This window comes from Podarcis tiliguerta, assembly GCF_965153285.1.
Source record: "Podarcis tiliguerta genome assembly, chromosome: 5".
Lineage (NCBI taxonomy): Eukaryota > Metazoa > Chordata > Lepidosauria > Squamata > Lacertidae > Podarcis > Podarcis tiliguerta.
This window is the reverse complement of record NC_139538.1, coordinates 73,067,989-73,092,248: the sequence shown is the minus strand read 5'-3', so window position 1 is coordinate 73,092,248 and position 24,260 is coordinate 73,067,989. Positions and strand designations below refer to the sequence as shown.

At 39.1% G+C, this 24,260-nt stretch overlaps 1 protein-coding gene across 8 annotated transcripts in view; it reads right to left on the bottom strand.

Annotated features, from left to right (window-relative positions):
* CCSER2 (coiled-coil serine rich protein 2) overlaps window positions 1-24,260 on the bottom strand; it is a 51,090-nt gene that overhangs the window by 6,000 nt on the left and 20,830 nt on the right. For 5 of the 8 annotated variants that reach the window (XM_083439941.1, XM_083439942.1, XM_083439940.1 and 2 more), the window contains 5 exons: window positions 23,295-23,454; window positions 22,589-22,778; window positions 19,092-19,175; window positions 17,846-17,932; window positions 16,522-16,620 (listed from right to left, as the gene is read on the bottom strand). In XM_083439941.1, coding sequence (XP_083296067.1) covers window positions 16,522-16,620; window positions 17,846-17,932; window positions 19,092-19,175; window positions 22,589-22,778; window positions 23,295-23,454 — 620 coding nt within the window. Of the gene's footprint in view, window positions 1-6,893; window positions 6,953-7,299; window positions 7,340-10,531; window positions 10,617-16,521; window positions 16,621-17,845; window positions 17,933-19,091; window positions 19,176-22,588; window positions 22,779-23,294; window positions 23,455-24,260 lie in introns of all 8 variants that reach the window. The other 3 variants (XM_083439946.1, XM_083439944.1, XM_083439945.1) reach the window with 3 other exon arrangements.

The following is a 24,260-nucleotide window of genomic DNA, read 5'->3' as shown; positions in this document are numbered from 1 at the left end:
ATTTCCTATTAAGTGCTCATACGCTACAGCTATGAATAAAATTCTTAAGGTTTTATTATATAAGGTGGGGAGGGGAAACCTTTTCTTCTGTTGAGGGCTGCTTTACCTTGAGGTAACCTAAAGGGGCCACAAGTCAACTGTAGGTAAGGCCAAGCTTCTCTCCTGGCTCCCTGACAGCTCAATGGGCTGCCAGCAGATGGTCTGATTGTTGTTGTCAAAGGTCTGAACTGAGAGCTTGCAGAATGCTTTTGCAACTAGGGCAAAAGCTGCATACCCGCCGTTGACATAAGGAATTTGCTGCCCCCCCTTTTTTAAATAACACTTTGCAATGGATTGAAAATACTTTTTTCAAGAAACAGAAAACAGATGAATTGAAGGTTTGATTATAAAGCTAGAGATTAAAAAGAGAGATTTTTAATGAAGTCACTGCATAATACAATTATACAGAATGAACCCTGAGTTTAGGAACATTATATTGTGTGGCAATTGCCACACCTGAAAAAAGGATGTAAATATACAAAAAAGAACTTATATCTAAGTGAAAGAGCATGAGCTTTGTGTACAATAGCCACATTCATACTGCCTCAATTTAAATGAACACAGGTAGCAAGGTTGGAGAAGATCTTTGCCTGAGACCTCAAAAAACTACCACCTGTCAGAGCAGACAGAAATGGGTAAGATAAAGCAGCCTATTATGTTCACTGCATGTTATGTATAGGTTCATCTCATTTTACCAATGGAATTTTGGGCACTTAAAAAACCCCTACCCTACACAAAGGCTTACATTTAGTTCTGTAAGAAATATCAATGTGCTCCTCCCTCTCCCATAACTTTAGAAAGTGAAAGACCTGGAGACTATAGTTTGGAGTACCCTGGCCCCTCACAAGATCAACACACTGCAAATTAGTGGAACATACTGACTATCCAGTCCCAAGTTTTCTACATAAATACCTAAGTTGGAATGTATCAAGAGCTAGTCAAAGACCAGGACCACACACAACTGTAAGCCATTGGCTTATTGCAAATGTGGAAGTTCCTGGAAAAGATATTTCTGCTGCTTTGCTGCTCCCCGTCCTGCTGTGCTGCTCTGAGCTTTTTTATGGCTTCGCTTAGTGTGTAATTTGAACCAGGGTTCATAGTTCGTCTCACTCCAGACAAACCATTGAGTCTAGGTTCAGATGGGGAACTAGAGCTAGTCAGTGGGTCAGATGCGAACCTCCCTCACCCTTCATGTGGCATTTTCCTTTGCCCACATGGTCTGACATCAAACCATGTGAACAAAGGCTCAGTGCAAGCTCCACTGATCAGTTGCATGTCAGTGGTTTCAAAGGCATAGGGCTTTGCAAGTGCTGCTGACCAGTGGTGCCTACAAACCCAATTTCAGCAAAGAGCTGTACCTTTACCTGCCACACACTTCATACTACAGATGACATCAGGGGTAGGACATGTGAGCATGGCTTAACCAAAACGGCCTAGTGGGCCAAATGTGGAAGCTCAGTGGGTCTGATTAGGCCTGTGGGGCAGAGATGTCCCCACTGTAGCTTATTTCACAGGAGAGCAGTAGAACTGGGGGAGTAAAGTGAACCTGATCTCCTATCCAAGGCCTTACTCATTCATGCTAAGCTGTGTTTTAGCTTAGTGTCAACTGCAAACTGAGCCAATGCAACACATTAAACCGCAAATGTAAAAATGGCATTACAATGATCATTATGTCAACACTGTGGGCAGATACAGCTCTGTATATGTTAGGACTGGGTTGCTAGCCTATTTTTGTTCTCAGTGAATTTCTGTATAGCAATCCTAGCTTTGTAGATGTGATGTTAGACGACATACCACTGTTGCATGAGTATAGTCACTTTGTGCAGGGCTGAAGGGAAGACTACAATATTTTGTGAGAGTGGGAGGGAGAAAGAAGACTACACAGCTTCCCAGAAAAGCTAGTTTTAAAAGCAGTTACAAAGTGACCCAAAATAAAGTAATATAATTAGTAACAAGGGGAAAGGGTGTGACTGCAAGTTATATGCATAGATAACAGCTTATACCAGAATCCAGCTAGGAGGATTCCCATACACTACAGAAAGAGGGAGGAAAGCAAAACTCAAGCAGGTAATCAGAATGCAATGTACAAATGCTGTACTTTTTTCAGGTCAGCAATCATCCATTGATCAGGTTGCAGAAGCACTTTTAGAACATTCTGCTTCCTTCCTAAGCCCCTCTGGATGATGATGATCATCAGGGATTTAGGAGGCCACCATGTGTGAGTGAAAAAAAGAGTGTGCGCACACTTCTACACTGCAGTACATCATCACAACCATCCAAACCTCAATAATTTTTTACAAGCTTTACCATCTTATATTGACTGAAACAAAAGTGAAAATAACTTTTTCTCAACAAGCCAGTATTTATGGTGCAGAGTGAAGCAGAAGTTTCCTTATCAGTAGCTCCCCAACTGTACTCTTTTATTGCTTAAAAAGGTACCCCTGCCCGTACGGGCCAGTCGTGTCCGACTCTAGGGTTGCGTGCTCATCTCACTCTAGAGGCCGTGAGCCGGTGCCGTCAGAAGACACTTCCGGGTCACGTGGCCAGCGTGACGAAGCTGCAGCTGGCGAGCCAGCACCAGCGCAGCACACGGAAACGCTGTTTACCTTCCCGCTATAAAGCGGTCCCTATTTATCTACTTGCACTTAAGAGTGCTTTCGAACTGCTAGGTGGGCAGGAGCTGGGACTGAACGACGGGAGCTCACCCCGCCGCGGGGATTCGAACCGCCGACCATACGATCGGCAAGGCCTAGGCACTGAGGTTTTACCCACAGTGCCACCCGCGTCCCTCTTTTATTGCTTAGGGGAGTTTAAAAAGCAGCTTGGGGACTTGCCTGGAAGGTGTAGGTTGCCTCAAATGAAAACATCCACATATTATGCATGTGGTTAAGTGCATCTCCCTGGGCCAGAGATGCTTTAAGTGGTCTTCAAACTGCCCAGTCCTGGAGATTCATGACTGAACATTTGTCAACGTGTGTGTGTGTGTATTTCCATACACGCACACCTCCTATAGTCATGTAAACCCCTTCTCCTTTCTTAACTGCACTCTAGGACTGCTCTTGTATTGTAGAAATCTAACTACAGACAGCCATTGCAAAGTCTCCTTTACAAAATGAAAGAATTCTATTGATACAAAGTGTTTTAATATTCTAAAGTTGCAATCCTTGGCACATCTATCTGACAGTAAATACCACTTCACTATAAAACCTACTTCTGAGCAGATATGCACTTGACTGCTCTATTAATGATTTTCTATATGTACCAAGAAATGCAGGAACAACTATTCCAAGGACCTTAAATATTTCTAAACTATCAACATTTCTTAACATTTTATGTTGTAATATTTACTCACTTCTTTATATTTATTCACTTCTTGTATTTCCCAGCAGTCCATCATTTCTGACCATATGCCCCAGTAAAAATACTGGCAACTCAAGGAAATGAAAATATATTACTACTAGAAGAAGGCATACAAGTGCCAGGTACCATAATGTGAAGAAAATCTACCTGTAAATCCTACCCCTTGCCTGAAATTCTTTCATTTTCTCTCATTTGTGCAGTGCCAGCTATAATCTTTTTGATGTTCTACTTCTTCATATTTCTAAATTGTATGCCCACCTTTGCTCTTCTACATTTCCTCCAGCACCTAGAGTTGCTGTCAACATAAGGAATTGCTAAGAAAGCAATTTGAAGATTTGAACATTAAATATGATGCATTAATTTCCTAGTCTCAGGGCAGGTACACACAACACATACAGTATGTAAACTAGGTGTTTTCCACAACCATGTTGACAACCTAAGTGTGAATATGTGTCTAAGCAATCTTGACAGAACCCCAACTTCCATGTGTGCATGTCACTTAACTGCTGCTGGAGACTCCAAAGTTACACGGAGGTACATGCAACACTGTGTGTAGGAGGACTTAACATTCCACAGTTTACTATTTTAGGAGATGGAAAGGGAGAAAAGAAATGGTTAACAGAAAAGGACATGCAGAAGAGCCAGAAAGGTTGTCCTGGCTTGTATCTGCCATGATATCTCCAGACTGTCAAAGTGGAGAAGCATGGCAGTGGATGATGAAGACAGAAAGGGATAATTCAGAGCTTTACTGTGCAGATCATTTCTCCATTTCTACCATTACCGAAGGTTACCATCCAATTATGCATTTTTAAAAATCACTAGTTAGTAGTCGTAGCAGTGCATCTTTGGACTAATGCATTAATGTAGCGGGCTGTGCCCTGTGACTTAGCAGAAGAGCACTCCAGACCCCAAGGACTCCCCTCATTTCATAGAATCATAGAATCATAGGGTTGGAAGAGACCACAAGGGCCATCGAGTCCAACCCCCTGCCAAGCAGGAAACACCATCAGAGCACTCCTGACATATGGTTGTCAAGCCTCTGCTTAAAGACCTCCAAAGTAGGAGACTCCACCACACTCCTTGGCAGCAAATTCAAACTGTCGAACAGCTCTTACTGTCAGGAAGTTCTTCCTAATGTTTAGGTGGAATCTTCTTTCTTGTAGTTTGGATGCATTGTTCCGTGTCCACTTCTCTTGCACAAGCAAAGTATCAAGCCTTTCTATGGCCTACTCAAATTAATAGGCTGCATCCTATATTTTCCTTATTTCTTGTTTCTAATACTGTAATCCAGCATTCCCCAACTTATGATGTTAGGCCTCAATTTCCACCAATTCCATCCAACATAGCCAAAACTAAGGGATAATGCAAGCTGAGAATCTAACTACATCTAAAAGGCACCACACTGGAGAAGACTGCAATAACCCAATCCCCACTACACTGTGGCACTACACTGCATTGATGCATTTCTCCTTATGCTCACAGTTCTTTGAATCAGTTTGCTTTAACAATTGAGGTCACTCTCATAGTAAAAGGTTGCTAAACCTGCCATCTGGCCAAATTTAATTCCCCTGCAGGTAGGGCACACAGAAATCTTTTCCCAATTTGTCATATGGAGCCAAGATTAGAGGAACAATGCAGACGGAACAGCTAGAAATTCCACAAAATAGATTTCAAAGACTTCTATGCCAGAAGTTTGAATTAGGACAGAATTGAAATTTATAGCTAAAAGGTTCTGAATCCTTATGTAGTATTAAAAGCCTCTTAAAATGGATTAATACCTTATTAGTAAAGCAGAATCAAATCCAGAAACTGGATTTCAATGCCAAATTTAGGATCATTCCACAATATCTAAAAAACCAATGTCAGGCAAAAAAAACTACACACACCTTATCATAGCTAAATTAAGAAAAGATGGAAAGAGTTTGCTCCTAATCTTCATTTAAAAAACGGTCCACATTCTTCTCAGGTATTAACATGGTTTGCCTTGCATAAAACATTTCTCATATTGGCCACTATGGATAATCTTACATTAACAATAAGCACAGATATCATAAGCCTTTTACCCATCCATGCAGTAAAGCCAAGAAGTCTTTAATTAGCATTAAGGGTCTTCAGTTTCTGCCCCCAGATTATTTCCCCTCTGGGCAAGCCTCCTTCATGGCCTATCCTAATGGAAGGGCCAATGGAGAACATGTCATCATAAAGAGGAATGAAGGAGCTGCCTATGTGGGTACAAGTCTTGTTCATATCTTGGCTCAATCATCCAGGATATGATAATCTGAATATGGCTACTGATATTCCAAATCATGTCTACTTGATATGAGGAATGGAATCAGAAAATTCCTTGTTTTCGATTTGTTGAGCTCAGGTGATCAAAAACATTTGTTTTTATGTACTTTTATTACTGACATTTATACTGAATCCAGAAGGAAATTTGCTAAGTTATTATTGAATGGTTTGGCCACTTTTAATAAGCTTAGTTTAAAGGTGTACCTTCTGTCTAAGCAAGAGAAATATGTTTACGTATTCAAAATTACAGTCTTTTCTATAATCACAATGAATAGGCCATTTATTGAAACAAATGCTATCAACTGTAGAAATCTGCATAGGCATTAATATGTGCTTTCCAGTGTATGGAATGCCTATGTACTACTAGTTTGTTTTAATTTAGGTCTAGTTTAATTTAAGCCTGAGTTTTCATTTACTTTCAGTTACAGAAGTATTTCAATAAGCTAGCTGGTTAAATAAGTTGACTGGCTGGCTATACATGTATAGTCCGAAGTATATTGAAACTGCATGGCTGAGATGAAATTGGAGAGGGACTTTCACAAACACTTTCACCCACTACAAAAAGCAGCCTGCTTTGTAGCACTCATGTAAAAAAATTGCTGCAGGGGAAGGGGTCAAACACATCAATTTGTTTTATGGAGCAAATGTCAGAGAAACAGAAGACATATCTCCATTGCCAGGTTCCCCTCTAAAGCTCTACTTTCACCCTTAAGGTGTTCACCAGCAAACACCTGGTACGGACCTAACTGAAATGTATATGATAGCTACTTGTTTAAACTGTTTTGTGGAGCTTTCCATTAATGTGAAACTAATGTTGCTTGACAGGAGTAGTTGTGAGTCAGGTCCCAATTTAAATTTCATTTCTACCATGAACTCGTTGGGAAGCATTAAGTAATCACTCTTCCAACCATATCCCCATCTCACTTTGTAATATGGACGTAATAACAGCCTCTTACAAGGATGTTATGAGGATTAATGAAAACTCATATGCAATGCTGTGTGCACTAAGAAAAGCACTATATGTTTATTGTGCTGTAGAATACTTCCAATGCTGTCTAACCAAGGAAGAAGATTATGACAAAGTATTAAACACCAATTGTGCCTTTGGATATTGTCAACATGTATTTTTACAATAAAGATAGGTTCTAGAAATTATCCATTTCCAGATTTCTCTAGATGTTCTAGTATAAAGGATCCACACATACCCTGCCACAATATAGCAGCATCCTGTGAAGGCTGGTTCTACATGAGTTGTCGCAGGGTGCTCAATAGCAGAAAATCAATGAAGAGAATTGCCACATAAGACACACACAGTAAACTGGAAATTACTTCAAATGTTTTGCAATGTTGCGTACAACTTAATGCCACTCAGTAAGGTGTAGAAAAATACAGGCATGAAAATGTGATTCTCTTGCTTATAACACAGGTGAGATGAAACATTTACTTTGATTTCATTAAGAACTACCAAACAGCCTTTTCCTATTAATGTTATGAGGTATGGAGAAAACAAGACAACTCTGCATGCACAACTTTGACATGCATGCACCATGCAGGCAGCATACACAATAGTGAAGAAGTGGAAGGAGGAAGAAATCTGAAGTTGTACTGTACCACGCTTTATCATAGAAGTAATGGACTAATTCCTCAACTCCTTGCCAATAGCAAAATGGAAAGCAGAGACAAGAAAAAGACAAGGACAGTGGTGTCAGAGGACCAAGACACAACAATGAGCAATTGCCATGACCAAAGAGTACCCTCTCTTTCATTACATGGTTGTGTATATGAACCTATTGAGGAAAGCTTTTATTCCAATGTACTAACGCAGGTCTTTTACATAAAGCATGTATATCCCTGAATCTTAAGAACAAATCTATGCCAACTTTTCAAAGGACAAAACTGACTTGGCACCTAATTTCTACTCACCTTTATCAGGAACTCAGCATTGACTCTAATTATGATAATTTGAAGGATTACACAGAAATTCTAATAGCCTCTGGACTTCCTGCTCATCACATTGTTTTGAAGGCTTTGTCTATATCAGATGTAGGAAACCTGTGCACCTCCAGATGTTGTTATATTCCAGGTCCCACCATCCTCACCATCGGTCATGTTGGCTGGGGCTGAAAGGGGCTGCCATCCAACAACATCCAGAGGGCCACACATTGCCTGCCCCTGGTCTGCAGTCTATCATTAATGCTCAAAAAGTAATATGTGATAAACTATAAGCTTTTGGCTTTCCCTCACCCAAAAATGAGTCAAGGTATTTCCACAGCTCATAATTTCCTAAATCCACAACTACTCTGCCCAACCCCTAGCTGGTTTTGCACAAGTTTCTATCCTGAAATTATGCCAGATTTGTTCCACTTACTTCCACCATCCTGACTCAATATAGGTATGATTGGTCCTTTGATCATCAAACTAATCAGCACTTCTATGACTGTTCACATACCAAAGACTTTACAGAGAAGCTTCCAGGCAACTGGGTATGAGGGATTGAAGTTTACCAGTCTAAATGGGGGATGGGGGAGCCTCCAGTCCCTTCATGTGTTGTTGGATTCCAATTCCATCAGCCATGGATGTTTGGAGTTGGAGTCCAACAACATGTGGAAGGTCACAGGTTTACCACACCTAGTCTAGACACATAAGCAGCTTCCTATGCTGCTGTTCCACACTTCTGCTGCTTCCGCACCACAGACAAATCAAGCCAGAATTAGGCTTGTCATTTCATCTGAACCCAGGTTTGGACCTGTTTCCCTCAAACAAATGTCAAGCAGTGAGCAAAGAACAAGCCTTGGTTACTACTTGTGATTTGCTGGAAGGAAACAAACTATGAGCCCAGATTTGGACAACACAAAAAGCAAACAGGTTTGTTTTAAATTAGGAATCGGAAAACATTTTCAGCCTGAAAACTATACTGCCATCTGGACAACCTTCTGGGAGTTGCGACCACATGCTAGTGCTGGGAAGGCAAAAGTGGGTAGCTCCTTTCTACAGTACATTAGTTTCTGCACATGCTCACACACCTCTCTTTGTTCATTCAGATAAAAAAAGGGTCATTATCAGCGTCCAAGGACACATTCCAGCCAAGCAAAAACTCTAAAGGAGAATGTGAAGGAAGGCCAGTTAGGGGTGTAGTTTGGGGAAACAGTGTTGTTGGGGAGGGGGCTTTACTCAGAGAGAGAGTCCCAAGGTCTGGGAAGAGGCCAGTAGGGCTGCATTTGGCCCCTGGGCCGTAGGTGCTCCATCCTGTTTCAAACTGTGGCTTAATGTGATGTGTGAACTAGGCCAGTAAGTGCATTCCACTGAACTCTTTCATATTACTTATTTCACTGATTTTCTAGCCCTAAGCAACTTTCACTGCACAGCTTATAGCACTGAAAATTAATGAACCACCAAATATGGAAGACATACTAAGATCATAAGGAGCATCCTGTTGGAGCACAACAGAGGTCTATCTAACCCAAACTCTATGAGAAGATGGGCCCAGGCAAATTCAGCTAAGCAGCCAAAGCAGTTCCTCGTCCAAGTGTAGTCCAGTATAATGGAAACTAGGCATTCATTTGGGAATGAGACCCCCTGAATCTCAGGGGTCATGGATTTGAACCACATGTTGGGAATGCAGCACATCCGTGTGTTGCTATTTAGAACAGGGGCATGTCCACAGCAGGAACTGCATATAGCAAAGTCCAAATCCCAGGGAAAGGGTGAAATAATGCCAGTTCTCAGTTCCAATTCTGCCCACAATATAAAATAAGAGCAGGTTTTTGCTCTGTTCAAAAGAGAGCACACACACACACACACACACACACACACACACATATATATACACATATACACAAGCTTACCAGTTAGTATTCAGTCTTTGTTTAGTTCCCAAATAGCATTCTCTCAACATACGTAGCCCTTTAGTTATCATCCTTTTATATTCTTAAGAACATTGCCGAAGATCTTAATTTCTGCCCATACTTAATTTATTTAGCAGCATCTAACTGAAGCTGAGAATGCAAATTCTCAAACTACTAAAAAAAGTATTTCACCACTCAACTTTTAATAAAACTGATTGGAATACATCCTTACTTTGCAAATCAGCTTTCTAGGGTATGGATAATTTAAAATGCAAAAAAATCTACCATAAGCAAATGAAAATGTTTACACAAACAAGGTAGCCACTTTATATTTCCCCTGAAATAATTTAAGCTAGTGCTTCACAATATATCAGTTTTACTAGTTTTCTACTCTATTTTAGTACAGTACAAATCAACAAATTTGTCTTTTCTATTGTGAATAAAGAACAACATCCCATTTTAGATCAAGCTGTTGCTAGTTAATGAGTAATATTAATAAATCATGCATTGCTGGAAAAGTCACTACTTTCTTAATTTGTTACTCTGGCACATTGGAAAAGCTTCACAGCTGAAAGAAAAGTTTAATTTTCCAAATATAGCAATGTGTCACATACTGTTATCAAAGTATGACTTGTATGAACACATCTCCACAAATATCAAACAAATATATTTGGATGAGCACACATGCTGATAACATGAACAAACGGGACAAACACGCACTTTAAAAGCCATGAAAGGGTGGAGAACAAGCAAACTTTCAGGATCGATGAAATAAAGGTTTCAGGTAGCTTTTAAGATCTATTATTAAACCATTTGATAAAGCTGTTAAGTTGCAGTTATATCGTTAAGTGAAAGAGGTGCTGAGGTTAGACCACAGACTCGCATGTGTCTGATGTTTTTGCTTGAAAGAACAGAATGCTACACAATGAACAGTGCGTGCAAAGGGAAAACTGCTACTGGAGCACAGTGAGGGATATGAGTGAGAAGTACAGACTCACTCTGTCTGCGTTGCGGTGGAACAGTCCGAGGGATGCCCTGGAATGAGCCCTGCCAGGGAGAGAAGGAAGGAGCAGAATACCCACCCTGTGCAGAGAAAGATGAGGGAGAAAGAATAATAAAAAAGAGAACGGAGAGGGGGCAAACAGCACCAAAAGCCACATTGTTCCTTTTACTAAGAACAAGTACTTTTAAATCTGAAATAATTCAAAAGATCAGCAAGGTTTGTAAAAGCTTGCTTCTGGAAAATATTTGAAGGAAAAATTGGCTTTAGGTATTTGTATTTATTAAATGCAACACCAAGTCAATCAAGACAAGAATAGCCTTTTTATATACATTTTAAAATTGTTTCAGAGTACCTGGTGGAAGTAAGTGGTTTGTTTATCAAATTCTAATTTATTATAAAGATCAGCGAAGACGTCCAAAGAACAGGGAAGGCTTTAATAGTGTATGCCTTTCAAACCTAAAAAGATTATAGCAAGGAACTTGGGGTAGATTCTCTATTGCCTGCATACCTCAAGATCTTTGAAAGATGTTTTAATGGGACCCACACTTTACACCCGGGATGAGATGTTAAGCCTGACGCACACAAATAATTACAACTCACAAAATCCAATCAGCATAAACACAAGACAATACACTAATTAAAATGGTTTACTGAAATTGTAAAATTCTTAGAAGTCCTGGGTAAATAAAAATAGCTAGACTGGCACCCAAAGGGCAGAATAGATCCTAGGTGCACTCCCTCTTTCAGTCATCACATTTGTCCAACATCAGAACAACTGAAGAGGAGTGTTGATAGATAGCTGAATTTGTGGGCAGGGTGATGTTGAGAAAGGACTTTAGCGTCAACATGAGCAACTCAAACTGGGTTTGAAAATCAAATGGTGGTCAGTGAAGCTCTTTTGATACTGATGGGAGATGTTTCTAATGAGATGCCCTGGGTTAACAGTCTCATGGTACAGGGTCTATCTGTAGTTTCCAAACCATCTTTTAAGGATAGCCCCATATATAATACATTCAGACTAACAAAAATGTTATCAGAGCATGGATAATTGCAATCGAGTGCATGCTTGGGTTTTAGGTTTGTTTCAGACTGTAAAAAGATGTAACTCCAAAAAAGCTTAAATAGTTTAAGAAGCGGTTAAAAATTATCCATGGCAATTGCCTTTCATTCCAGCCACTGCATAAAACGGTTGCCACATGAAGGCCAGTTCATGCATCCTCTGGGCAGTAATCATCATGTGAATACCAATCTCCATTTTAATGTAGAAAAAGGGGTGCCTGGTTTGTTTGTCTCCATGCTAATAAATAGAGAAATGCTGTTTTGAGGATAGTGAAATCACGTCCTCTCAATTTGTTCTGCAGCAGGTGCACACATGCATGAATCTCGGCCTTTTAAAAATGCATTTGGCAGCCACGATAGGACTTGCTCTCAAATAATATGCACAGGACTGCTACTTTAGAAAGAGTGGACAAATTTTGCTAAGTTGAAACATAGGGAATTGCAGTCATTATATTGTGGTGGGGGTCATACACACACTACATTTAAATCTTACATAGTTAGCTAGATAGAGGGGAAATTTCAGGTGAGACTAAATTCTTAAAATAGTTCTATAACCTGCATGTGTGGATTCTATATATTATGCTGAGCTCCAGAAAACGAAAGCTTGCAATACAAGTAGAACATTCAGCAACTTTGCTTGACGTTACATGAGATATTGGTGATACTTTTGATAACATACAATGAATGGTATGAAGAATAGACAAGATAGTATTGCAAAACAGTTACGTAAATATCCATTGGTTTGGTTGCCTATGTGAAGAATCAACTCTGAGCAACCTTTAAATAAGATTTCTTCCTTTTCTACAAGGCTGCAGTAAATCTATGGTGGTTTGGTTGAACATCAGTAATTCATAGTTAAACATATGAAATAATAAAAGGGTTTTTTCCCCACTGATGGACTGCAAAGTTGCTATGATCACTTCTTCCTTTGGCTGAACCCCTAGCACATAACTTGCACTCTTTTGAATCTTTTTGAAAACCAGCTATTAACAATGAAGGTTTTTCTTTAATAAATTACAACAAAGAAGTACACAAATGCATTATAAAGCTGCTAGCATGCCTGCCCTCCCATCTCTCTCTTGTGTAATATTTATGTGAGAGATGAATTAACAGCTGTAATTCCTAAGGTAATGCTGTAACCTTATTGCAGAGGGGGTGTAAAAAGGAAGTTTAAAAATGGGCGTAAATGTTTCCCTCTGTCATAAGCTGCGGAGCTGGCCTACCTATTTGTGGAAACAAAGCTGCTGCATTCTTTTTTCTCCCCCCTTGACAACTAATGGGGGAGGAGAACTGAAAATTAACCATGGGCAGAGCCAGAAGTAGCACAACTCAGGGATAGGTTGCAGATTTTGATACATCACCATCGTGCCTGCCCTGAAAACTGCAGCAACAGAAACTCTGTACTATAGTTGATTTGGTAAAACACAAGTCCTTCCTTTTGAAGCAAGTGTCCAGTCTACCCCTATTAAAATGAAAGGGAAAGTGACACTACCACACACTTTGGGCTAATACACCACTTCAAGAATGGTTATACACTACTTCAAGAATGGTTCTCCTATATTTAAAACAAATTATTACAGCACATTGCAGAATTCCATCAGACCACAAAAATTGATTTTACCGCAAGGGGTTAATTCTGTTCCAAGCTGATTTTTAACTTGAAAGAAAAGTTACTTAGTGTAAACTTACAACACTGAAATTTTATATGGGGGGCGGGAGTAATTTCTGGATTCAGCTAGGGTTAAAATCTAAGCAAAGATTCAAAATCCTGGAATAGTCGGGTAAACTTCCTGGGGATAGCTCTAAGTATGGGTCATTAAGGTAACAAAGGAAGTGGCTCTGTGTGGCAGATGTGTGTAGTTAGTTAGATAAAGTCAGAGTTGTGAGCTGAGTTTTGTGTGTGTAAGTTAGAAGCTGGAGGAAGAAGTATGCCTGATTTCTGCTCGTACCCAAGACTGTGGCTATGGGTGAAGCAAGACTCTTCTGGGATGTTAGTGCAGTGAACCCCTCCATCATAGGCTCAGGTTGTAAATAAACCATATATCATAAAGACACCGCAGTCTCTGCTGTTCCTCATTCTGAAGGAAACACAAACTTGGGTGCCTAGAAACCCTGGAATCTCACACTGCTCTGGGACTGAGGTGGCATGTAACAATATCTTGTTCTGGGTGGATGGAGGGAATATTAGGAAAAACATTCAACCCCTTTCATTATTTACTATGGGCCCAGTATTTCAGCTAGTCATTTTTTGTTAATGTTTCTGTTCTGCTATAGGAAAATGACAGTGGTTTCTAATAATACTTCTTGTTTTTATTACGCATTTTGTGTTTTTATGCTGTGTTTTTATGCTGTGAACCACCCTGAGATCTTTGTATGAAGGCCGTTATACGAATTTAAAAAATAAATAAACAAACAAAATTATTCAATATGGGGGTCTCAACAGGTCAACTAAAACATGCCTATATGCGTATATCTATCTGTATACTGAATTAGTTTCGAATGAAAATAGTAAGAATAAAAATATAGAATATTATAGAATTTGTTGATGAATCAGGTTCATTTAAAATGTCCTTCAAAAATTATTCAAAGTAGATTAGAGTCAGAATGTCAAGAAGAGACAAATCAGGAGTTCTGAGTTTATAGTTTTGCTTTAACCTAATCAAGTATGAATTCCAGTACATATTGCACTGTGCTAGTTTTATTTGCCTACAACACGGGTTGCGCCTGGGCCAGTTCACTCCAGCGGAGATCCCTCCATGGGCCCGATCATGCACACACTCACGATTTCTGGCATCTGCATCGACATGATTTCTGGCGCCATGGAAGCAAGTCCCCGTGCCGCGCTGGTTTAGCGCAGTGCGTGGGGACTCGCTGCATGGTTAAACGAGGGGGCTGGTTAAACGACCCCTGCGGGCCGCTTGTGGCCCATGGGCCTTAGGTTTCCGACCCCTGGCCTACAAATATATAAAACACGTCCAATCACTATGATCTGAGTATGGTTTTTTTGTTATTTGTTCTTCCAAATCATGTACTGAAAAATGTGAAAGATGTTTTTTTCAGCACAAAACCCTAAAGCTCACTTCTAGTCCACAACAAAGTGTCCACTAACAACTCTTAGAAATAGTATAGGAGAGGCTTCTGGTGCAGTTTCATAGAATAATTTACAACTAAAGACCATATAGTAATTCTCAAATCATGTCCTGGTTTGCATAGCATGTTAAACTACTATTTCCCCTACTACTGCCACTGCCATGAAACAAGTCAGAGTTTGGATTGTGATGACATCTGAACCTGGCTTTTCATTTGTTTCACTGCCTACAAACTGTAAACAATAAGCAAAGAACAACCTGGGGATACTGCTTCTCTGTTTAGAGAGAAACAAGCCAAGGTTCAGGCATCACAATCCAGATGCTGGCTTGTTTCCTGGCAACGTACCCACACTTAGCAACAGGAACTTTTCAGTAGTGTGCACTAGTACACTGCATGTTCACATTAAAATATGGGCTTGTTTTTAACCATGGTTTAATATGCCATGAGAACTAGAGCAGTATAATGCCATTTCAGGGCATCTTTTAGTGCTATTTTGCCTCTAGTTTACTAATAGGTGAACAGGACAGAGCTACAGGCCTAATTATGCCACAGCCGGGTCCACTGGTCCATTTGTTCACGTCTAGCCATATTATGAAGTCCACACAGGTGCCTGTACCATTTGTGGCACACATTCTGCATACTAGCAACCCATAAACTGCACTGCTAGGAAACTCCATTAAAAATCAGTGATGTGTAGAGCATGTGACATCACAGAACACTTCATAGCCATTTCAACAGTCAAAATATATTGCTACAGTTTGCATATAATTTTTTTCTTTACCCTAGAAAAGATGCTCAACCATCAATGTTGAATAAGATGCATAGAATTAGGAAATCCTCTCTTTCCTCCTCAGAAATATGAAAACACTAACCTCAAATTAACTAAAAGGGGTAAGGACAAGTGAACCCCATTTTTTCTCATTCAAAACTAGAACTAGTGCAATTTCTGCTGGTGTCCAGTGTTATTCTGAAATCCAAAAGAATCACAATTTTCTTACGAGAGCTATTTCATATTTTTGGTAAATGTGTGCTCCACTGCTGCTGTGCATTATGAATGCTAATGGAGAAAACTTACAAACTTGTAAAGAATTATATTGTCATCTACACCAATACTTCAGATTCCAAAACTGGAAACAGAAATAAACCCAGGACTAAAATTTGACAGTTATTAAAAAGACAAAGAGGTAACCTTGCCAGGAAAATATGTACTGGTAATAGATTCTCATGAGATTTGAAAATAGTGGGATATAGCCAACTAAGTTATACTCATGGCAGACCCACTGAAACTAATTGACCTAAGTCACTAATGTCCATTCATTTCAATGGAACAATCCTGAGTAGGACAAATATTGGATACATTCCCGTGAATTTAATCCATAAGAATTAAATATAGACTACAGAACCCATCTAAAATGATTTACTAAGATCCAAAATGGTTTTTCGATTCTGGAATGTCTGCAGTTCATATTAAAGTTTAATATGAATTACATTAGCACTATATTGCATTTTGATGGCATTCCTAAAAATGATACTTAGGAATCAGGAAGGACTAGAATCTGAAATCCTACTTATCTGAAATCCTAAATTGCATTTTTAAGACTCAAATGAGAGTCAACACACACACACAAAAATACACAAAGAATTGTATGTCTCTGTCACCCGATAAATAACTATGTATATACAATGTAGCAGATTGCAAAACATCTTTAAAATTATATACAACTAAAAAGAAGAAATTGAAAGAACCTGGGTAACATGGCAAGATGATGAAACCTAATGGATCTAAACCAGGAGCTATCTTACATAAACAACTGTAACTTTTCATCAACTACTCACAGCACTTTTCCTCCAGGAGGTCTGTGTGTATTTGTCAGCATATGTGCACGCAGGCTGTTCAGATATCTTGCTGTCTCTGTCGCAGACACACCTAACAGACTTTATGCATACGCAAAAGACAAATGATTTCATGGTTATTTATTACACTTTTTAGTTACTTTACACAAACATCTCAAAATGTAGTATAATACACAATATAACATTAGCAAATGAATTAAACAAAATATGAGGTAGTAAGGCCATAAAACAATCCTTCTGTACTCTCATGGGTTTTACCACCGCAAAACAGGCACCACAAATTGCTGCTAAGAAAGAAGAAAAGGATGGATACAGAGGTCCAAAGGCTGATCCACATAATAGACATTAGAAATACTTAATTCAAGTGTAAACTGAACAGTGTGTAAACTGTACACAAACAGCAGTGCAGAATATAAAGAGTTGTAACCGATCAAGTTATTCCATTAGTTCAAGGGTTTCCACCTGCAGAACAGGACTTCCTCTCCCCATGCACTCCCCGCAAACCCCCCAGATCTCCTCCAGAAAGTTGGGGAGAAACCCATAACTGATGGGGGGGTAGTAGCAAGGACAGGAAATTAAAGTCCCATCCCATTGTACAGGTGGAGGTCTTGCACTAAACAGAACAAGGTCATGGGTTACAACCCAGTGTCTCCCAGAAAGGAACCTAGACATATATATATATATATATATATATATATATATATATATATATATCCTGATACTTTTATACACTTAAATATATCACAGTTATCTGCAATTAACATGAAATATTTCCAAATCATTCACAGCAACTTCAACTGTTTGGAGAGTTTTTCATTTTTATTTTTAAATACCTCCTTCCATAATAGTTCCCCTGAATGTGTTAATATTGTAATTTTGGCTTTACAGTATAAGAAACATCATCTGCTGCTCTTTAAAGTATAGTTAGATTTCTCTTGTCAAATCTTATACTTTATACAAATGGCTAAATGCAGCTGCATTAAGAGTAAAATAAATATACAGTGTAATATGTTAAAATGAAGAATGGTGCAGTTTGAACTCCTGTTATTTCAGAATCCTGTGCTCTAAAGTTAACATACACAGCACATGGCCATAATATGTAAGAACACTAAGGTATCATACTCCTGATCCAGGAATTCCTGTGACTGCTCCAATTTACATAAGCAGCTCCTATAAAAGGATTTCCCACTGACTTAAATATTGAAGTTAGTCCCACGCAAGTGAACAAGAAGTGCTGTCACATTGATTTATAGAAATTATGGTAGATATCACATTCTCTGCAGAGCATACTGCATAATATACTCACAAGCCGATGCTCTAGTTGTTTGATTGTTTCATCCTTTTTCTTTAAATCTTCTTTAAGCTGTGTGATCTCATTCAGCAAATCATCAGTCTGGCAAACAAAAAGTGGAGATCTTAATGTTTTCCATGAAGTAGATAAATATAATTCTTATCTGTCCGGGAGGTCGGGGAAGAGAGAAAGTAAAATCTTTGTCTAGGAGCAAATTGCTTTTTAAAGTTTAGGCTCTGCATTATTTTCATTACCAAATGTTGAGAACGAAAACAAAAAACAAAACAAAACTGCAAATATTGACCATATTCTGGTATCATAGTTAACAGTGGTGTAGAATGGGGGGCTGAGGGGGGCCACCAGCCCAGGCTGTTTTTTGGAGGGTTGGGTCACGGTGCTCTGCCACATGGTGAGCTGTTGTGTCCTCAGCTGCCCTCCAGCTGTAGAGTGCAGTGAGAAGGATTCAACAGCATATGACACCCTCCCTGTGAGCCCACTGCCACTCACAAAAGCAGCACTGGGCTTGCAGGGGCCAGGGTGATGCCTGTTGCTTTGCAACAGCTTGTGGTGCCCCATAAGTGTACCCCGCTTTACAGCAGTGGGCAGGGGTCGCTCTGGCAACATACCCCACCCCACAGCATGTCCTGAACGTACCCTGGTGTATGCATGCCCTGGACACAGGCGGTGAATGCTCCACCACTGGTAGTTAAGCTATGGTTTGAAAGTTCTGGACAATTAAATGGACAACTAACTATAGCTTACTTGGGGGCAACAGACCACTGGGTGATATCAAACCTACTGAAATAAATAGACTTAATCTGATTTCCCTGAATCTACTCCAACATTATGTCTGAAGTTAAGATTCTCCCTTAAGTTTGGTTTGTTTGCAATCCTGCCCAAGCCTCTTACCAAATACATGTGGCAACAGCAGCTGGAAAACAAAACCTGCTCCCTAGGCCAAGTGTTTCTTAGTGGTGCTTTTCCTGAAACTGTCTTCTCTCCTCATTCTGCCTAGCAACATGGTTCTTTGCTTGCCCAGTTTTTCCACCACAATTCTTATCTCTCAAAACAGTCTGCAGAGTTTGCAGCTGCTTTGCAAAGAAAGAAAAAATTAAAGGAACTCCTCTCCTTGTCATACCTACTAAGGGTAAACAAAATAATTCTATAAATAAATAAATAGTGCTGACCTACACACTTGATGCTTTTTCATTAGCTACTTCATTCAAAAGGGTCAACTCTGAAATAAGCACAGTTGGTTTACCTTATAAACTGGTTCAGGCTCCTGCAGTTCTGGGCTTGAAGGAAGTGAAAATGTGATGTTGTGGAGTGACACATTTTCATCATTCTGCAAGAAGAGAAAGGTTTCCATTTATTTGAGCACCTAAATCCTATAGTATTTGAATGATAAATACTACTAATTCCTGAATTATTCCTGACATTTTGAACTGACCTTGGGAGATCTGGTAGTTTCCAAATGGTTCCATCTTATCAGAGTTTTATTTCAAACACAGATTTCCAAAACTAGATAGTGAGATCTGCTAATAAATTGTATGCACTGATTTTACTTTTCATTTTAGTTTCTCAGCACTAAGAATCTATCAGGTTCCTGAAATTGTCAAACGATTTCTGGTATCCATCTTCAAAGAAACTTTCCCCCCTAGCAGTATTCAACATGTTAAATACTAGCTTTTTTATGAAATTGGTTTGAGAGAGAGAAGAGAGAGAGAGAGAGAGAGAGAGAGAGATGAAAGAAAGTGTTTCTTAATGCCTAGACCACACAGCGATTTATTCAAGAATTATAAGGGCTGGAACTTAATTTGTTACTTCTAGTTTGTTTGCTGAATAATTATAAAAAGGTCACATAGCTATGGGGTGTTTATACCATTCCACTTCACCAAAACTTTTTTGGTTCAGGGATTTACAGGAATCTTGCATCCTAGAAGGCTACTGAACTACCTAAAAGTGAAGCTTGCATTTAAACTATTTCCTATGTGTAACCAGGCACTTTAGTTATATTAGTGCAACAGATTCGGTAAGATTGAGATTGTAAATTTGTGGTTTGGCTGCACCACTAAAAGGGGAGGGGGGTTCTCCATTCAAAACATTTCCACAAGTGATGTTCACTTCATGAAGTATTCTACTGTACACTACTTACAGTGCACCAATTGGTATAAAAAAACAATAAAAATGAATGTTTAAAAAAAGGTGTTTGGGGATATCTGCACCTTCTACTCGGCTTGCTAGTTTTCTACATACAAGACGACAGTCAATCATGTAAGTATCCCCCACCTGCAGTTTGAAGTCATATAGTCCAGAGGCAGGATTAAGGCCTAGTTCTCACTGGAGTGCAACAGCAAACTGAATATCACTATTTCCAGCCAGGATCCACACATAATAGGTTGTTACACTATATCCCTAGCTTGATAGGACACATACAGTGTAGCACCTTTGTGCATGCAAAAAAGACCAGGTTACATATGGTTACTTTTTTTAAAAAAGCCCCCCTTGAAATATTCCAAGTATTTGAAAACAACCTTTTTTTCCAATTTTACTTTCCGTCTACATGGCATATATTGAATTCTTCTTATACTTCCCAGACTAGCTGAAAGATACATAATCACCATAGACTACTTAGTTGTTTTTAAGAACTAAGAATGTTGGGCTTCTTCTGTTCAAAGGGACCTCATCATTAGTGACATCATAACTGTAATAAGCGAACTTCCTCTACTAAGCCAGCACTGTACTGATATGTTAGGAAATGGAAGATTTCAATTAATCATACATTTTACCAATGTACCATAATTTGTACTAGCAGCACACATTAGACTTGGGGGCACAATGATGTGATGTTTTATTTCACTTTCCCCAAGAAAAAGCAGTTTGAGGAGCAGGTACTGAAATCTGTTCCCTCATTACGTAGTGCTCTTAGACACAGCTGTAATCAGAGGGAAAGATGCGCAGGAGGAAGCCTTCAAAATGCTGTGCCTTATATTTTTGTTCCGGCAGGTTTTCCCAGCTGGATAAATGGGTCTTTATCATGAGTGTCCATTTGTTGGGGTTTTAGTATTGTTTTAAATGTATCTGTTGTTTTTGTGTTTTTAATTATCTTACATGTAAATGGCCTTGAGACAGTGGTTTACCAGGTGAGTAACAGATCAACTGTAATAATAATAATAATAAATAATAATATAGCAGACTGGCAGTTAAGAGCAGGGCTTTACATACACAAGCACCCTGGAAGCACTGTTTCTAAACGAAGGAGCGTTCTGCCTTTCCATCCAGGCTACTCTGTAGCTAACAGCAGTACTCAACTTGCCAGAGGACCTGACTAGAGGGAGGGCAGCTAGAGTGTCCATTACTGGGTAGGGTTTCTTGAAGCTGAAGTCCTTTCGTACTTAGAAAAGTCAGGTATGTTATTCACAGGTACAAAAATAGAAAGGCTGAGCCAAGACAGTTATGGGCAGGAAAATGGACGACGTTTACGGTTATTGTTTTCTCAAAGTAACTTCAGAAGCAGGCCTCCCTCTCTCCAACAAGGCTTAGACTATTTGCAAATCCAGTCCAGAACAATTAGGTTAACACTCAATTTAACTTACACATTTTCAGTTCTTTGACTAAAGCTTTGTATGATCCGATCAATAAAGCTATGTATGCAAGTCTCTCTAACAATCACACCTTTTTCTTTTTCGAATTATTATGCAGAAGAAAAACAATCCATACACATGTGAATTAACACCATAGAAATATGAGCACTACAAATCTGGTTGAGAAGTGTTAGAACATTCACAACCATTATTTCATCTAAAGCAAGTGTAGGGAACCCTTGGCCCTCCAGATGTTGAACTATAACTCCCATCCCATCAGCTCCAGAAAACATAGGCAATAGCCAGGGATGATGAGGGTCACAGTTCAGCAACATCTGGAAGCCCAAAGGTTCCAGTTCCTCACATCTAATCTAACCCCCTGTACGCAGGTTTATTTCCTCCCCGTGACAGAACCACATCACACATTTGGCAAAACATGTACTTCTGCTCCCCCTTGCATGAAGGGGAATTTATGAAGTGACCTTCAGTGACATAGGGCATTCTAAAAGATTTTGCTTCACTTCTATGGGTTTGAGCACAATTACATCACAAACAGTGTTCGAAACTCCTATTGTTCTAGGCTCATTGGCAACAGGGAATTTCATTAGCACAAGCAGTTTCTGAGCACTGGGCACAGTACTGCGCTTAAGATTTCAGGTTAAAACTGCAGAGAAGAAGAAAAGGAGGATCTTTTCTGCCTCCCCACTTCCAGCTACTCTCTGAAGACTGGAAATGAGACCCTCTTAAGAATTATAGAGGGGTGGGCAGGGGAAGGACTAGACTATGTGAAAAATGAATGTATTGTTTTAGCTGCATTTTCAGCTATGTATTCTTGTTATTAAAAAAGTGTGCGTAGACATTCCGTTGTTGTGCCCATAACCTAGGTTTAAGGTGCCATTTAGCTCCTAGCTTTCATATTTCAGTTTCTAACACTGATTACAAATCAAGCAATTTAATTCAAATGAAATACGATTGCTTGCTGTTTTTAAAAAAAACAACAACACCAAGCCACCCTAGTGTTTTACTTGATAATAAAGACTAGAATCAAAGGAGGGTTAGGTCAGTTGGTATAGTGGCATGTATGTACACACACACACTTATTAGCATCAAGTACCGTAACACAAACTAGTGACAAGTGTCCCTTCAATTCCCATGTTGTTAAAAACGTGCTAACCTGATTAAATATTCTTTTCAATTTTAATAACTGAGTTTTCACAGATGTGCAGTCTTGAACCATATGCCGAAGGGTCATTTCATCCAGCATCACAGTGTTTGCCGGCAAACTTCTCAGAGGTGGGTACAAGCTTGGTGCTCCATATCCTTCAAGATGGCCGACAGGAGGAGAGTCAAAATAGTTGCAGCTCCTGAAACGTGTTTTAGAAATGTTTTAATAGACAATCTTATTATGTACTTCAGTAAGAGACACATTCTGAAATCTTTAATACCAATCAAATATTACTACAGCTATCACTCCATCCTTAAATCAATCAATTATGCATAGGGCTCAAATAGTCTTGAAGAAAAAAGGATACCTTTGTTTTTCAACAGCACATGTACAGTATATGCAAGAAAAAGTAGCCTTTTCTACAATATAAACCGTAGACTACAAGCACTAAGTACTTTCAGTCAGCTTTAACCAAATGATTTCTGTTATCTCCTTAAACACCCTTTGCCAAAGAAGTTGTACATATTTACATCCCCACCACATGTGAACATAATCCTGTTTCCTTGCATCCCCTCCAACATAACACCGAATAATCCTTGTTTATTTGATTAAATCTGACTGGTGTTAAATTAAATACCATCTCCAAACTAATAATAATTTTCTTTTATTACATATAGTTTAACAACAACAAAAGAGTGAAAAGTAAGGGCCTTACCTGTTCAGATCATTTCTACTATGGGAACAATGGTCAGTATGACCAAGATGATAATGGTCTTGGGCATTCCATCGTTGTGGTGTCCTCTTCCACAACCCCTCCTTCTGCTGTCGAATATTTCTTTCTGGCCGCTCATAACGATTCATATTTTCACAATCCACTACATAGATAATAGAAACTATTTCAATATTCATCTAAATGGAAATATGATCACCCAGAAATGCAAAGTGGTTGCCAGATAGAACTCATTACTGATTTACAGAAATAAGTACAGGAACTGATGTACAACAAATTTGTGTTATCAACTGCTACTGCTGCTAACTTGGTGCTTTTAATTATTTGTATAAAACTGTGATGAGGCTTTAATTACTGTTGTTCATCAGTTCAACAGCAAAAGGCAGGATACATATGTTTTAAATAACTGCATCCACAAGGTCACATTACTACTTCAGTTAAGAAACTTATTGCTTCAATCACAAAGGACAAGAAGTAATCAAAACTTAAAACTGATGCCGACAGAATTCAGCAGTATTTTCTGTTGTAATGAGAAATTCCCTTGCCATCAGAATCCTAAGATTTAAGAGCAACCTTTAAAAGCAACAGAAACAGCATTTCATTTTATGGCAAGATAGATATATGAATATTTAAACAGAAAGCTTTTTTAAATACAAAATAGTTTTAACATATACATTCTATCACATATAATGAAAATGAGATTTCAGAGATCTCTCAGTTTGCACGAGGAGCAACAACAACAACAACAGATTAGTCAGTGAAAGCTACGACTGGCAGCTACTTACAAGCTATTAAAAGCCAAGTAAAAAATAATAATGGAAAATACTGCCAGGAAGGAAAAGTTTCAAGAAACCCTTGAGGCTTTTTACTTACCCAGACACTTTCTCTTCACATTGTCAGGCCTCGGCTACGAGAAGCTTTTCATAAAACTGAGCAGTCTTATTCTACTGC